Source organism: Aotus nancymaae, unplaced genomic scaffold, assembly GCF_030222135.1.
Source record: "Aotus nancymaae isolate 86718 unplaced genomic scaffold, 86718_ANA_hifiasm-v0.15.2.pri h1tg000062l, whole genome shotgun sequence".
In the NCBI taxonomy this organism is placed as follows: Eukaryota; Metazoa; Chordata; class Mammalia; order Primates; family Aotidae; genus Aotus; species Aotus nancymaae.
The window spans coordinates 15,429,116-15,446,866 of record NW_026988476.1 but is presented as its reverse complement, the minus strand read 5'-3'; the positions used below and the strand labels follow the sequence as shown (position 1 = coordinate 15,446,866).

The window sequence follows — 17,751 nt, the reverse complement described above, 5'->3', positions numbered from 1 at the left end:
AGAGCCCCTGGGCCCTAAATAACCATCAGCAATACCCAGGGATATGCCATGGGCCTTGGGTGAGACTCTGAGACATGCTAGCTTCAGGTGAGACCCAGCATATCTCCAGCAATGATGGCTCTGGTGAGAGACTACTTCTACTTGAGAAAAGCAGAGGGAAAAGTAAGAGACTTTGTCTTGCACCTTAGGTACCAGCTTGGCCACAGCAGGGTAAAGCAACAAATGGGCTCTTGGAGACCTGATTCCAGGCCCTGACTCTTAAATAGCATTTCTTTTCTTTCTTTCTTTTTTTTTTTTTAAAGAGACGTGGTCTTGCTATGTTGCCCAGGCTGGAGTGCAGTGGCTATTCACAGGTGCAATCTCATTACTGATCAGCACTGGAGTTTTGACCTGCTCCATTTCTTACCTGGGCCGGTTCATCCCTCCTTAGGCAACCTGGTGGTCCCCCGCTCCCGGGAGGTCACCATATTGATGCCGAACTTAGTGCACACACCCGATCGGCATAGCACACTGCAGCCCAGAACTCCTGGGCTCAAGCGATCCTCCCATCTCAGACTCCCGAGTAGCTGGGACTACAGGCACGCGCCACTGCGCCCGACTTAAACAGCATTTTTGAAAGTGTCCCAGGCCAGAGGGGGGCCCACTTCCCTGAAGGATGAGTCCCAGGCCTGGCAGCATTCACCACAAGCTGACTAAAGAGTCCTTGGGCCTTAAGTGAAAATCAGCAGTAGACTGGCAGTCCACCCCATGGGCCTATTGTGGTGGTGGCCATGGGGAGAGGCTCCTCTGCCTGTGGAAAGAAAGAATGAGAAGGACTTCCTCTTGCACTTTGAGTGCAAGCTTAGCTGCAGTAGTATAGAGCATGAGGTAGATTTCCAAGGTTTTTGACTCTAGTTCCTAGCTCCCAGAAAGCATCTCTGGACTAGCCTGGGACCTAGGGGAACTTGGTGCCCTGAAAAAAAGGATAGAAGCCTGCCTGGCTTCAATACTTGCTGATTATAGAGCCTTGGATAAACATAGGCAGTAGGCAGGTAGTGGTAACAGTGAGCCATGAGTGAGACTCAGTGATGTGGTAGCTTCCGGTGTTACCCAGTGCAGTACCAGTGGTGGTGATCACAGGGGGGCTTGTGTCACCACACTTCTAGCTCCAGGTGGCTTAGCACAGAGAAAGAAACTCCATTTGTTTAAGAGAGAGAGTAAGAGAAGAGAACAAGAATCTCTGCCTAGTAATCCAGAGAATTCTTTCGGATCTCATCTCAGACTATCAAGGCAGTACCACTGTGTCTGCAAGAACTAAAGTGTTGACTGTACTTGGAGTGCAGTTAATGAAAATATGGCTTAGGTCACAACACACAAGCCCCTTTGAATACATGCAACACACAAGTCCCTTTGGGGGAAATCCTTCCCCCCAAAAAGATAGGTACAAACAAGCCCAGTCTTCGAAGACAATAAATACCTAACTCTTTAACATCCAGACACAGATGAACATCCAAAAACATCAAGACCATCCAGGAAAATATGACCTTTCCAAATGAATTTAACGAGGTACCAGGAGACATGGGACCTTTCAGGCAGTGAATGCAAAATAGTAGTTTTGAGAAAACTCAAGGAAATTCAAGATAAAACAGAGAAGGAATTCAGAATTCTTTCAGATAAATTTAACAAAGAGATGGAAATAATTAAAAAGAATCAAGTACAAATTCTGGAGATAATTGCATAGTCTCTTAAAAGCAGAATTCATCAAGCAGAAGAAAGAATTACTGAGCCTGAAGACAGGCTATATGAAATATACAAAAGAGACCAAAGAAAAAAGAATAGAAAAGAATGAAGAATGCCTGTAAAATGTAGAAAATAGCCTCAGAAAAGCAAATCTAAGCGTAATTGGCCTTAAAAAGGTAGTAGAGAGAGAGATGGGGTAGAAAGTTTACTGAAAGGGATAATAAGGGAGAACTTCCCAAACTTAGAGAAAGATATCATTATTTAAGTACAAGAAGGATATAGATCACCAGGAAGATTTAACCCAAATAAATCTACCTCAAGGCATTTAATACTCAAACTCACAAAGGTCAAGGATAAAGGGATCCTAAAAGCAGCAAAAAAAAAAAAAAAAAAGAAAAGAAACAACATACAATGGAGCTCCAGTACACTGCTCTCTGGCAGCAGACTTTTCAACAGAAACCTTCCAGGCCAGGAGAGAGCGGCATGATAGATTTGAAGTGCTGAAGGAAAAAAATTGTACCCTAGAATAGTATATCCAGCAAATGTATTCCTCAAATATGAAAGGAAATAAACACTGTACCAGATAAACAAAAGCTGAGGGGTTTCATCAACACTAGACCTGTCTTACAATAAAAAATGCTAAAGGGAGTACCTTAAGTCAGGAAAGAAAGGGACATTAATGAGTAATAAGAAATCATCTGAAGGTACAAAACTCACTGTTAATAATAAATACATTTAAAAAACAGACTGTTATAACACTGTAACTGTAATGTGTAAACAACTCATGTCTTTAGCAGAAGGACAGATGAACTGATCAAAAATAACTACAACATCTTTTAAAAACAGTACAGTAAGATAAAAATACTGACAACAAAAAATTAAAAAGCAGGGAGAAAAAGTTAAGGTGTACATTTTTTTTAGTTTTCTTTTTGCTTGCTTGCTTGTTTTTTGTATAAGCAATCACGGTTGTCATCAGTTTAAAATAATGAGTTACAGATATTATTTGCAAACCTCATGATAACCTAAAATCTAAAAACATACAACAGATACACAAAAAATAAAAGGAAGAAACTAAATGATACCACCAGAGAAAATGACCTTCACTAAAAGAGAAATAGGAAGGAAGGAAAGAAGGAAGACAAAACCACAATACAACCAGAAAACAAACAACAAAATGGCAGGAGTAAGAGCTTAGTTATCAATAAAAACATTGAATGTAAATAAACTAAATTCTCCAAACAAAAGATCTAGAGTGGCTGAGCAGATGAAAAAACAAGACATAATGATTTGTTGCCTATTATAAACACACTTCACCTATAAAGATACCAGCAGACTGAAAATAAAGAGATGAAAAAAATATTCCATGTCAATGGAAACCAAAAAAGAGCAGAAGTAGCAATATGTACATCAGAGAAAATAGATTTATTTCAAGACAAAACCCATACAGAGAAAGGAGATAATTATATAACGATAAAGGGGTCACTTCATCAAGAGGATGTAACAGTTTTAAAAATATATGCACCCAACATTGGAGTACCCAGATACATAAGACAAATATTATTAGAGCCAAAGAGAGGCATAGACTTCAATACAATTATAGCTGGAGACTTCACTCCCCACTTTCAACACTGGATAGATCTTCCAGACAGAAAATCAACAAAGGAACATTAGACTTAATCTGCACTACAGACTAAATAGACCTAATAGATATTTACAGCTGCAGAACATATATTTTCCTCAGCATTTGTATCATTCTGAAGAATAAACCATATATATGTTAGATCACAAAACAAGTCTTAAAACATTCAAAAACAATGAAATAATATCAAGCATCTTCTCTAACCACAATGGAATAAAACTAGAAATCAAACAAAATAACAAGAGGAATTTTAGAAATTATACAAACACATGGAAATCAAACAATACACTCTGGAATGACTAGTAGGTCAATGAAGAAATTAGGAAGGACATTGAAAAATTTCTTGAAACAGATAAATACCAAATAGAAACACAACATACCAAAACCGACAGGAGACAATGAAAGTAGTTTTAAGGGGCAAGTTTATAGCTATAAGTGCCCACATCAAAAAAGAAGAAAAACTTCAAATAAATAACAGTGTATCTTAAAGAAGTAGAAAAGCAAGAGCAAACCAAACCCAAAATTAGTAGAAGAAAATAAATAATAAAAATCAGGGCAGAAATAAATGAATTTGAAATGAAGAATATAAAAAAAAATAATAAAACAAAAGGTTGGTTTTTTAAAAAAAATAAAATAAAATTGACAAACCTTTAGCCAGACTATTAACAAAAAAAAAAACGGAGAAGACCCAACTAAAATCAGAGACAAAAAAGGACACATTACAATCTATACCACAGAAACTCAAAGGATCATTAGTGGCTACTATGAGCAACTATATGCCAATAAATTGGAAAACTTAGAAGGCATGGATAAATTCCTAGACACACACAACCTACCAAGACTGAACCATGAAGAAATCCAAAATCTGAACAAATCAATAACAACAAGATCAAGGGCCGTAATAAAAAGTCACCTAGCAAAGTAAAGTCTGGGACCCTATGGCTTCACTGATGAATTCTATCAAATATTAAAAGAACTAATACCAATCTTACTCAAACTATTCTAAAAAGTAGATGCAAAAGTTAATACTTCCAAATTCATTCTACAAGGCCGGTATTACCCTGATACCGAAACTAGACAAAGACACATCAAAAAGAGAATATTACAGGCCAATATCCCAGATGAATATTGATGTAAAAAAAAATCAACAAACCATATTCAACAATATGCTAAAAAAAAATCATTATGACCAAGTGGGATTTGTCCCAGGGAAGGAAGGATAGATCAACATACAAAAATCATTCAACGTGATACATCATAGCAACAAAATGAAGGACAAAAAAACATTTAATCATTTCAATTGATGCTGACCCTTCATGATAAAAATGCTCAGAATATTGGGGGTAGAAGGAACATACCTCAACATAATAAAAGCAATATATGACAAACTCATAGCTAGTATCATACCAAATGGGGAAAAACTGAAAGTCTTTTCTCTACAATCTTCAACAGGACAAAAATGTCCACTTTCAAAACTGTTATTCAATAGAGTACTGGAAGACCTAGCTAGAGCAATCAGACAAGAGAAATAAATACAGGGAAACCAAATTGAAAAGAAAGAAGTCAAATTATCCTTGCTTGATCATATGATCTTATATTTGGAAAAACCTAAAGACTCCATCAAAAAACTATTAGAACTAATAAGCAATTTCAGTAAAGTTGCAGGATACAAAATCAACAAAAATCAATAGCATTTCTACATGCTAACAGTGAACAATCTGAAAAAGAAATCAAGAAAGTGACTCGATTTACAATAGCCACAAATAAAATACCTAAGAATAAACTTACCCAAAGTGACAAATCTCTACAATGAAAACTAAAAAACACTGCTGCAAGAAATTGAAGAGGATGCAAGAAAACGGAAAGATATTCCATGTTCATGGACTGGAAGAATCAGTATTGTTAAAATGTCCATACTACTCAAAGCAATCTAAAGATTTAATGTAATCTCTTTCTCTCTTTTTCTAATGTTATCTCTATCAAAATCCCAATGACATTCTTCACAGAAATAAGAAAAACAATCCTAAAATGTATATAGAGGCTGGGTGCAGTAGCTCATGCTTGCATTTCCAGCACTTTAGGAGGGTGAGGCAGGTGAATTGCTTGAGCCCAGGAGTTTGAGAGCAGCCTGGGTAACATGACGAAAATCCATCTCTACAGAAAATAAAAAACAAAAAAATTTAGCCAAGTGTGGTGTTGCGGGCCTGTAGTCCCAGCTACTTGGGAGGCTGAGGCAGGAGGACTGATTGAGCCCAGAGGTAGGTTGAGGCTGCAGTGAGTCATGACTGTGCCACTGCACTCCAGCCTGGGCTAAAGAATGAGACCCTATCTCAAAAGCAAATAAATAAATAGCCAGAATATATGAGGCGCTCAAGTAACTCTATAGGAAAAAATTTAATGATCTGACTAAAAAATGGGCAAGATATCTGAATAGACTTATCTCAAAAGAAGATAAACAAATGGCAGACAGGTATATGAAAAGGTGCTCAATATCACCAATCATCAGAGAAATGCAAATCAAAACTACAAAGAGATATCACCTCACCCCATTTAAAATGGCTTTTATCAAGAAGACATGCAATAACAAATGCTGGTGAGGATGTGGAGAAAAGGGAAGCCTCATACACTGTTGGTGGGAATATAAATTAGTATAATCACTATGGAGAACAGTTTGGAGGTTCCTCAGAAAACTAAAAGTAGAGCTACCACAGGATCCAGCAATCCCACTGTTTGGTATATACCCAAAAGAAAGGAAATCAGTATATCAAAAAGATATTTGCACTCCCATGTTTACTAAAGCATTATTCACAATATCCAAGATTTGGAAGCAACCTAAGTGTCCATTAACAGATGGAATAGATAAAGAAACTGTGGTACATATACCCAACGAAGTAATAGCCATTAAAAAAAAAAAATGAGGCCAGGCACAGTGGCTCACGCCTGTAATCCCAGCACTTTGGGAGGCTGAGGCGGGTGGATCATGAGATCAGGATTTCCAGACCAGCCTCACCAACATGGTGAAACCCCATCTCTACTAAAAATACAGAAAAAAAAAAAATTCACTGGGCATGGTGGTTACTCAAGAGGCTACTCAGCTACTCAAGAGGCTGAGGCAGGAGGATCGATTGAATCTGGGAGGCGGAGATTGCAGTGAGCCAAGAACTCATCACAACATCCAGCCTGGGCAACAGAGCCAGACTTTGTCTCAAAAAAAAAATGAGGGCCAGGCACAGTGGCTCACTCCTGTAATCTCAACACTTTGGGAGGCCGAGGCAGGCGGATCACGAGGTCAAGAGATCAAGATCATCCTGGCCAACATGGTGAAACCTCGTCTCTACTAAAAATACAAAAATTAGCTGGGCATGGTGGCACGTGCCTGTAGTCCCAGCTACTCGGGAGGCTGAGGCAGGAGAATCACTTAAATCTGGGAGGTGGAGGTGGCAGTGAGCCAAGATCATGCCATTGCACTCCAGCCTGGTGACAGAGCAAGACTGTCTCAAAAAAAGAAAAGAAAAAAGAGATCCTGTCATTTGCAACAACATGGATGAACTGGAGATCATGATGTTAAGAAAAATAAGCCAGGCACAGAAAAACAACCCTTACATGTTCTAACTTTTTAGTGGGCACTAAAAATTAAAGTAATTGAACTCAAAGAGATAGAGAGTAGAAGGATGGCTACTATAGGCTGGGAAGGGTAGTGGGGGAGGTGGGCAGGAGGGAGGAACCTACGTTAATGGGTACAAACAAACAGAATAAAGAAGATCTAATATTTGATAGCACAATACAGTGACTATAGTCAATAGTAAGTGTACATTTTAAAATAACTAAAAGAATATAACTGGATTGTTTGTAACACAAAGAATAAATGCTTAAGGTGATGGATACCCCTTTACCCTGATGTGATTATTATGTGTTGCATGCCTGTATCAAAATATCACATGAATACCATAAATATATACACCTATTTATGTACTCATAAAAATAAAAAAAAAATTTTAAAAGCTGTCACAGAATGTATCCAATAATATCCTTACTCAATACGGAAGACCATTAAGAGCTATTAAAATAAAAAAGTTATGGAATAGGTCTCGAAATCTGCATTTCTACCATTCTTTAATAAAGCAAACCAGAATTCCCCAGAGAAATAGTTGATTCCATGGCTGGACAGAAAAAATATTAAAGGAGCATAATGTATCTTATGATGTCAGTAAGTTACAGAAGCGTTAAAAAAAAAAGTGGCAAGGTGTGGTGGCTAATGCCTATAATTCCAGCACTTTTGGAGGCCAAGGCAGGTGGATCACTTGAGCCCAGGAGTTTGAAACCAGCCACAGCAACACTGGGAGACCCCGTCTCTACAAAAGATACAAACATTTTCCAGGTATGGTGGCGCACACCTGCAGTCCCAGCTCCTCAGGAGGCTGATGTGGGAGAATCACCTAAGCCTGGGAAATGTCGCTTAGGTGACATTTTATTAGCAGATATTATTGTGCACTGCCCTCCAGCCTGGAGGACTCGGTCAGATCCTGTTTAAAAAAAGAAAAAAAGTGTAGGTCTAAGGGACACAGGAGCTTGAAGGCCCTCCTAATGGCCAAAGTTGGAACAATTGTAATAAAATTGATAAAAATAGTATTGGACTGTGGCCCATAGGGGGGAAAAAAGACAGCTCTTTATTGCAGAAGAATTCAAATTAATGAATGTAAAAGAGAGAAAGAATGAACAGGCAAATATCACAGCAATAACTGCTGCAAGCAAGAACCACCATTGGATGCTAAAACAGGATATTTACATAGTCTCAAAGTATTTCCCCCACAAGATAGTTATAATTACAAAGGGAATTACAGTAATTTTACAATGAAGAAACCAAGAAGACATCATCTTAACTAAGTCAAGATTAACAACACAAGTAAAAAGCAAATCAGCATCACGTATTCCCTGATAGGATGTGCTGAGAAAGGTACAACATCACTTCTGGATTATTGTTAGCAAATGCATAATGTCACCATGTCATGAGAAAACATCAGACAAACCCAAATTGAGGGATATTCTACAAAATATCTGGCACCTACTCTTCAAAAGCATCAAGGTCATGGAAAACAAGAAAAAGGAGGAACTGTCACAGAGTAGGAGTGACTAAGAAGCCATGACAACACAACGTGAGATCACAGACTAGACTCTGGAGCAAAAAAGCAATCAGAGGGAAAACTGGCAAAATTTCAGACAAGATCTGCAGATTAGTTACTGGTATATCAATGTTAATTTTCTGGCTTTGATAATTTTCTTACGGCTATATGATATGTTAACATTAGAGGAAGATGGGAGAGGATCAAACAAAGATTTCAATTTTTGCAATTTTTCTGTAAGTCTAAAGTTATTTCAAAATAAAACTTTTAAGAAAGTGAAAACAGTAACAACTTTTAAAAATCATTTTTACGTGACCAGCCTAACCAATATGGTGAAATCCCATCTTTAAAAAAAAAAAAGAAGAAGAAAAAAAAATCATTTTTACTATAAAAAAAAATTTCAGTATTTTTAACAGGTTCTGGGGATTCTTATACACATTGAAATATGAAAACTACTAATTGAAAGAAACTTCTGGCTGGGTGCAGTGGCTTACGCCTGTAATCCAAACACTTTGGGAGGCCAGGGTGGGTGGATCACCTGAGGTCAGGAGTTCGAGACCAGCCTGACCAACATGGTGAAACCCCGTCTCTACTAAAAATACAAAAACAAAAAAAGCCAGGAGTGGTGGCTCATGCCTGTAGTCCCAGCCACTTGGGAGGCTGAGGTAGGAGAATCACTTGAACCTGGGAGGTGGAGGTGCAATGAGCCAAGATCATGCCATTGCACTCCAGCCTAGGCAACAAGAGCAAAACTCCATCTCAAAAAAAGAAAAACATAAAGAAAGAAACTCCTGGGCTGGATGCAGCGGCTCATGCCTGTAATTCCAGCACTTTGGGATGATGAGGCAGGCAGATCACCTGAGGTCAGGAGTTCAAGCCCAGCCTGGGCAAGATGGTGAAACCCCATCTCTAATAAAAATACAAAAATTAGTCAGGCATAGTGGCGGATGCCTATAATCCCAGCTACTCAGGAGGCTGAGGCAGGAGAATGACTTGAATCCTGGAGGCAGAGGTCGCAGTGGGCCAAGTTCACACCATTGTACTCCAGCCTGGGCAACGAGAGCGAAACTCCATCAAAAACAAACAAAAAGAAATAAAGAGAAAGAAAAAAGAAAAGAAAGGAAAGTCCTGCAACCACTGAAAAAAAACTAGGCAGGTTGTAGGAAATATTGTAGTTCTTATATCAAACTAGACAAATACTACAATGGAAAACTGATCTGGCCCCATACAAAAGTTCTTATTATTTGGATTATTCATTTATGTCTTTATTTTTTAAGATAGGGTCTTGCTCTGTCACGTAGTCTGCAGCGCAGTGGCAATCATAGCTAACTGCAGCCTCGATCTCCTAAGCCTAAATGATCTTCCTGCCTCAGCTTCCCGAGTAGCTGGGACTACAGGTGTGCGCCACTATGCTCCAATATTTTTTTAATTTTTTGTAGAGGTCTCACCATGTTGCTCAGGATGGTCTGGAACTCCTGGCCTCAAGCAATCCTCCCACCTCCACCTCCCAAAGCACTAGGATTACAGGTATATCCCACTGCACCTGGCCAAAAGCTTTATTTCTTAACTATTAATAAATAGAAAAACATTTTACTTACCTTTATATCACTACCTGGTGTGGCACTTAGAGCCAAGATTCTAAAGTGATTTGTAAATTTGACTAGTTCTCTTACAACCTTAAGGAAAAAAATGTTATTTAGTTTTATCTGTTCAATGCAAAAATAACAGTGATTCTGTTAAACAACCTATTATACATGGTCCCTTATCATTATTCTTTAATCAGTATATTGACGGTCTAGTGAGTAAACTACTGCCAGTTATATTATCTGAAGAGCAAAGGATTTAGATTTATACTTAATGCTAATTAATAACACAGTAAGGCTTCTTCTACAGAAAAAGCTATAACATCAAAGCCAAATACAAAGGCAAATCAAAATAAAGGGGCTGGGCACGGGGGCTCATGCCTGTAATCCCAGCACTTTGGGAGGCCAAGGTGGATGGATCACTTGAGCTCAGGAGCTCAAGGCCAGCCTGGGCAACATGGTGAAACCTGGTCTCTACAACAGAAAAGAAGAAAAAAAAAAAAAAAAAAAAAAAAGAAGACCTCAAAGGGCTGCTTCAAGGTCAAATGGAAGAGGAAGAAAGTTCAGTCTCCATTGTCTGGGCCAAAGTTTAACCTTATAGCTATATCCATATGCACACTTAAGAGATTAAGATAAACCTCAACAGATAAAACTGCAAAAAAATTATAAACAGCAATATGAAATTATATTTGAAATTTTGGGAAAAATTTTTTAAAAGTTAGGTTTTATGTGCAAAGCTCACAATTTAAAAAAAAATTGTTTAGAGACAGGGTCTTACTCTATCACCCAAGCTGGGGCACAGTGATGCCAACTATCATAGCTCACTGCAGCCTTAAACTCTGGGGCTCAAGTGATCCTCTGCCTCGGCCTCCCAAACAGCTTGGGCTACAGGTATGTGCCACCAGGCCTGGCTAATTTTTTCACTTTTTGTAGAGGCAGGGTCACCCAACATTGCCCAGGTTGGTCTTGAACTCCTGGCCTCAAGTGATCCCCAGCATTGCCCTGCCAAAGTGCTGGGATTACAGGTTCATGTCACTGCACTCAGCTCACAGTTTTAAAATTAAGTGTATTCATTTAAAAATACAGTAATTTGGCCAGTCGCGGTGGCTCACACCTGTAATCCCAGCACTTTGGGAGGCCAAGGTGGGTGGATCACAAGGTCAGGAGATTGAAACCATCTTGACCAACATGGTAAAACCCCGTCTCTACTAAAAATATAAAAATTAGCTGGATGTGGTGGTGCATGCCTGTAATCCCAGCTACTCTGGAGGCGGAGGCAGGTGAATAGCTTGAACCAGGGAGTCGGAGGTTGCAGTGGGCTGAGAACGTGCCACTGCACTACAGCCAGGTGACAGAGGGAGACTCCGTCTCAAAAAAAAAAAAAAAAAAAAAAAAAAAAATATATATATATATATATATATATATATAGAGAGAGAGAGAGAGAGAGAGAGAGAGAGAGAGAGAGAGAGAGAGAGGAGAGACAGATAGATAGTAATTTGACATAATTTTTAAAGTTTAAATTTCCTTTTAAATCCTAAAACATTTCCTCAGTGGCACCAAAGTACCATCTGCACTCTCTGATTTGAACTCAACACCCATTTCTAGTATGATTAATACTGGTAATTTTCCAGATTCCCATATGCCACTTCATGTGAAGCCCCAATACAGAGGAAAATGCACTTCCAAGTAGATTGATTTGCAGAAATAGCTCTCAGTATACCATAGTTCCCAAATTAAACACAGGAATTAAACAAGAAAATCAGATTATCCAAAAATCACTCCAATTTCAATCCAAGACAAAAACAAATTCAATGAGACTAACACTGAATCTTGATTAATACTGAAAAAATATTATTTATAGAGTTTTAAAAAATATGGTACAGATTGCATATGAAGACATAAATTACACTTATTATTCTTCAGAAACAAGTAAAAATATTGTAAGTAAAAACTGATGCAAGACAAAATATCCCTAGTGACCATTTTCAGTTTAACTTAATGCTGGAAGTGATGGTCCTTATATATCATAGAAGGATTTTTAAAAAGTCATGAGTGCATCAAGGAAGACAAAGATTGCTTACTTGACTGATGCTTTTTTAAAAATCTGTTCTGTATGATAGCCAAAATTCAAAGTGTTTTTTCAGATGGTGAGGGAGTTTTGGCAATTCTGAGTGAAATCATTTTATTGTTATATGGTACATATATCAATATGCCTTTCGGAACTATTATATATGAAAAGTCGGTGGCTCACGCCTGTAATCTCAGTAGTTTGGGAGGCTGAGGTGGGCAGACCACGAGGTCAAGAGATCGAGACCATCCTGGCCAACATGGTGAAACCCCATCTCTACTAAAAATACAAAAATTAGCTGGGCGTGGTGGTCCGAGCCTGTGGTCCCAGCTACTCAGGAGGCTGAGGCAGGAGAATTGCTTGAGCCTGGGAGCCGAGATCACGCCACTGAGCTCCAGCCTGGCGCCTGGCGATGGAACAAGACTCTTGTCAAAAAAAAAAAAAAAAGAAAAGAAAAGTAAGCCAAATACATTACTTCTTTTCAGGAAAAATTCTCAAGCATCTTGTAGAAGAAGAAATGATGGTGTGTGCTTCATGGAGCAGGTGTACCTGTTGGAATGTATATCTGGAATATTCAAAGTAGTGTAAACTCTCAGGGCTGTCTGGTTACTAATGAAGTCAATGCATGCTTTATTATATTCATGAAGCCTTGCTGTTAAAAAAAATCGTCTAATGTCTAAAAATTTTTAAAAAATAAGTTAATTACAAGCTAAATCTTCATGTATTCCATACTGTCTGAATTTTTTTTAAAAAAAACAAAAAACCTTTAAGTGTTTCATGATTTCATTTCATTTTTATAGACACAGGGTCTCACCATGTTGCCCAGGCTGATCTCAAACTCCTGGCCTCAAGCTAAAAATTTTTTTTTCCTTTTTTGAGACAGAGTCTCACTCCGTCGCCAGGCGCCAGGCTGGAGTGCAGTTGCGCGATCTCGGCTCACTGCAACCTCCGCCTCCCAGGTTCAGGCAATTCTTCTGCCTCAGCCTCCCAAGTAGCTGGGACCACAGGTGCGCGCCACCACGCCCAACTAATTTTTGTATTTTTAGTAGAGACGGGGTTTCACCATGTTGGCCAAGATGGTCTCCATCTCTTGACCTCGTGATCCGCCCACCTCGGCCTCCCAAAGTGCTGGGATTACAGGCGTGCCATGGTGCCTGGCTCAAGCTAAAATTTTTTTTTTTTTTTTTTTTTTTTTTTGAGACGGAGTTTCGCTCTTGTTACCCAGGCTGGAGTGCAGTGGCGCGATCTCGGCTCACCGCAACCTCCGCCTCCTGGGTTCAGGCAATTCTCCTGCCTCAGCCTCCTGAGTAGCTGGGATTACAGGCATGCGCCACCATGCCCAGCTAATTTTTTGTATTAGTAGAGACGGGGTTTCTCCATGTTGACCAGGATGGTCTCGATCTCTTGACCTCGTGATCCACCCGCCTCGGCCTCCCAAAGTGCTGGGATTACAGGCTTAAGCCACCGCGCCCGGCCTCAAGCTAAAATTTTTTAAATGCCCCTCTCAGGTGGAAATTTTTAACATGCTGTGCACTAATTTAATTTGGAATAATACAAATAAGTGGAAAAATATATCAATTTCATGACTATAACTAGGAAGATTAACTATTAAAAAAGATGACAATTCTCCCTAATCAGAGATATAATACACTAACATTTAGAGTCCCCAAAGAAACGGCTACACAAATTCACAAACTGGCAGTGAAATACATGTCTATGTTCTAAATGAAATTAACTTTCCCTATCTTTTCCCTTTTATTCTTGCTCTGTAATCTCCTCCTGTCATCATCAGCTACTGTAGTTTTAACCAACATCTATATGCTTGTAATTTGCAAATCCATATCTCTACCTCAGAACTCTCCAGCAAGATCCATACTTCTATCAAGTATCACCTAATGAATATCTACAGCTGAATTCCTCATAGACACCTCAAACTCAACACATCTAAGCCATCTTTCCATGTTCCCCTAAACCTGCTCTGCATCCAGAACTCACAATCTTCACAGTTTTCCAAGTCAGAAATCTGGGAGTCATCCTACATCCCTTCTTCCCCTCATTAGATACCCTGCCTTTAGCTTTCTCCTCTCTAATCTCTTTCAAATCTTAAGTGTCATCCCAGCTAAACATTTTTTAATGAGTCCCCACCAGTTTTATCCCCTATGGCCTACAAAGTGCTTTCAAACTGTTAAGCATAAAATATTAATGACCCGGCCCTTAAGTAGAAGTGGCAAAGTCACCCTTACAGAAAAGGGAAACAAAGTCAATTTCATTCAGTGCAAAGATATAAATGATATCTACAACTACATCCCACTACTTCATTTTATTTTATATTCCTGTCGTATTCACCTGGCAGTCACTGTGTTAGGTATGTGGCATACATTATGTCATTATTTTACCTAGCTGACAAAAAAAGACACTGCATATCCACTACTAATCTTCATTAATTCCAAAACTCCATTCATACCCTATTTTAGATCACTGTCCCAACCATGACTAGGCTCCCTTGATCTGTATCTGACACTAATTATCTGGTTAGGCTTAAAAAACAAAAAGAAAGAAAAAGAAAACAATAGCAGCAAAAGGCAATGGAGACACTGATTAGAACGGATGACAGAAAGTACAGGTATTCTTCATCACCTTATGTTCTGAGATAATAGATATAAAGACTTTTTATAATAATATTGTCAATAACTTCATCACTAGTAACTATTCACCAAAATACTCTTTAACAATACGATTACACTACAAAATACCATTTAACAAAATTATTACCTGGCAATAAGCATAGTTTCCGAGAGCTTTATGAGCTTCATCAATAACTAGACATTTTATTTCAGCAGCGGGACAAGCTCCTCTAGAAAGGTCATTCACCATGACCTGAGGTGTAAGAAAAAGGACTCTCTTACTGCACCATATTTCCTTCCTGGTGAAAGCGTGTGTAGACCCTGGAAATAAAAGTGACATTCTACATTCTAAACTTCAGACTGTTATCCATAAAATATAAATAGTCTAGCCTTTTCAGAATGCATACATGCTTTGGTAATCTTAAGAGGAAAACAATTTGACAATCTATGGGAATGCTACAAATATCGAAGCAGGCACTTATCTAGGACTACCACCAAATTGTCTTTAGAGAATGCCTACAAAATGGCATAATGTTTGAAGAGACGCAAACTCTTCAACTGGGAAATCTTTTTTCAGGAAGAATGCCAGGAAACATCATGTTCGGTTACCCATGAGGTATACACACATAACAGCTTCAAAATACTATGACAAGCTGAAGATACTCTCTGAAGATTGAATAAAGCAATCCTATTCAGCAGTGTTGCGCTTGCTACAAGTAGAGAATGTTTTAAGAGAGGGGGCGTAAGATGCCCGTATTGTATAGCTTGGCAACTATTCCACATGGGACAGGAGGAATTCCTGTAGCTCTATTTCCACGGAAATGCATGTTTTCCCCGGAAACCCAGCTCTTACTTCAAATTAGTCCAGTTTAAGATACCTGTCATTTCGGCCATGTGGGATTGCGGGATACCCATCACCTGGTAGCAAGCCTCGATCTGCTGTGTCACCAAGGGTTTCGTTGGGGCCATGAAGACCACCTTTCCTGAAGGAAACCAGCGGTAAAAATTATACATGACCACGGCGGCAATAAAGGTCTTTCCCAGTCCGGTAGGCAGACACACCAGCGTGTTGCAGAACAGAGCAACCCGGGAGATGTGCAGCTGGTAGTCCCGCACTGGGCAATTGGTAGGGTAAATCCACAGGGCGCCCGCGGAAGTGCAGAACCCGCCATTCTCTAGACTTAGCCGCTGCTCAGCCTCGTACACTGCAACAAGCAACACATCATCGTCCGACTCCGGCTCAGCCTCCGCTGCTGCTGGCAAAGGCGCCTTGGAACTGCCAGGGCTCTGAGGTCGCTCAGTTCCGGAGCTGCAACCCAGAGCCCCAGATGATCTGGAGATGCTTGAGCCCCACGTCTGAAAAAGCGTTCTTTGTCGTCCGCTCATTAGGCCGACAACCGCCAAAGGCTTCACTCAGATACCCGTAGCAGCAGCAGCTCAACCGCTACGGTTCGGACCCCCATCAGTTTCCTTTGCACAAAACTCTGGAACGAGAAGGAGGGACTAAGGCCAGTTTATCCAGTTGAAAATACCGCCACAGAGTTTGCGGTGGAAATATGATTGACCGGCTTCCCGGAAACTCTCTCAGCTCTTCCGGAGACGCATGCGCATTATAAGGCGTTACTCAAAATACGGTCCCTTGGAGTTCCGGTGTTTTGTTTTGTTTTAACAGGCTCTAAATTTAGGTTCCGTTTCCAATGATTAGGTGTCTGGGCGTCATCGCTAACGTGATAAATCACTTAAAATGTTATAAAAGAGATTTATTAAAAATATTATATCCCAGGGTACAATGAAATACTCATCAATTTGTGAATTTAATGTTATTGAGCCTCTAACGTGTCTTATTCCTTGCACTTTTTTTTTTTTTTTTTTTTGAGACAGAGTCTCACTCTGTCGCCCAGGCTGGAGTGCAACGGCGCGATCTCGGCTCACTGCAACCTCTGCCTCCCGGGATCAAGCGATTCTCCTGCCTTAGCCTCCCGAGTAGCCAGGATTACAGGAGCGTGCCACGGCGCCCGGCTAATTTGTGTATTTTTGGCACAGACGGGGGTTTCACCATGTTGGCCAGGCTGGTCTCGAACTCCTAACCTTGCGATCCGCCTGCCTCAGCCTCCCAATCTTTGTTCTTTGCAATCGGAATATAAAGTAAAAAGCAAAAGTGTGTAGATAGAATAATTTGTCTTATATCTCTATCTGGGATGAGAAAAAAAAATGCCAAGTCTCTTTTTCACCATGCTAGGAGTGGCAACTCGTTATTTTATTTTATTTTTTTTCTGTTTTTGTTTTGTTTTGGTTTTGTCTTTTGAGACGTAGTTTCTTTCGCTCTTGTTACGCAGGCTGGAATGCAATAGAGCGACCTCAGCTTACCGCAACCTCCGCCTGTCGGGTTCAAGCGATTCTTCTGTGTCTGCCTCCCGAGTAGCTGGGATTACAGGCATATGCCACCACGCCCGGCTAATTTTATGTTTTTAGTAGAGACGGGTTTCACCATGTTGGTTAGACTGGTCTCGAACTCCTGAGCTCAGGTGATCGGCCGACCTCGGCCTACCAAAGTGCTGAGATTACAGGCGTGAGCCACCGTGCCGGCTTATTTTTATATTTTCATTGTTTAAAGGGAAGTGAACTTGATCTGGTCCAGCTATTCGTCAGAATTTTTTTTTTTTTTTTTTTTTTTAAAGCTTCTTGCAGAGCAGAGCTAACTCATAGGCAGCACGCCCAGAGTAAGCCTAATTTTTTTTTTTTGAGACGGAGTCTTGCTCTGTCGCCCAGGCTGAAGTGCAGTAGGTAGCATGATCTCGGCTCACTGCAACCTCTGCCTTCCGGGTTCGAGTGATTCTCCTGCCTCAGCCTCCTGAGTAGCTGGGATTACAGGTGCGCCCCATCACGCCCAGCTAATTTTTCTATTACTAGAGACAGGGTTTCACCATGTTGGCCAGGCTGGTCTCGAATTCCTGACCTGGTGATCCGCCCTCCTTGGTCTCCCAAAGTGCTGGGATTA

General features: G+C 39.9%; 1 protein-coding gene across 5 annotated transcripts in view; it reads right to left on the bottom strand.

Annotated features, from left to right (window-relative positions):
• The window catches only part of FANCM (FA complementation group M), an 88,304-nt gene extending 71,974 nt beyond the window's left edge, over nucleotides 1-16,330 (bottom strand). For 4 of the 5 annotated variants that reach the window (XR_010338571.1, XM_012456279.2, XM_012456280.2 and 1 more), the window contains exons 1-3: nucleotides 15,632-16,330; nucleotides 14,902-15,074; nucleotides 10,077-10,154 (exon numbers count right to left, since the gene is read on the bottom strand). Coding sequence is in view for 4 of the 5 variants with exons in the window: in XM_012456279.2 (XP_012311702.2) it covers nucleotides 10,077-10,154; nucleotides 14,902-15,074; nucleotides 15,632-16,139 (759 nt within the window). In the remaining variant the exon portion in view is untranslated. The remainder of the gene's footprint in view (nucleotides 1-10,076; nucleotides 10,155-14,901; nucleotides 15,075-15,631) is intronic. The other variant, XM_012456281.2, reaches the window with a different exon arrangement.
• Between the last annotated feature and the right edge of the window lie 1,421 nt (nucleotides 16,331-17,751).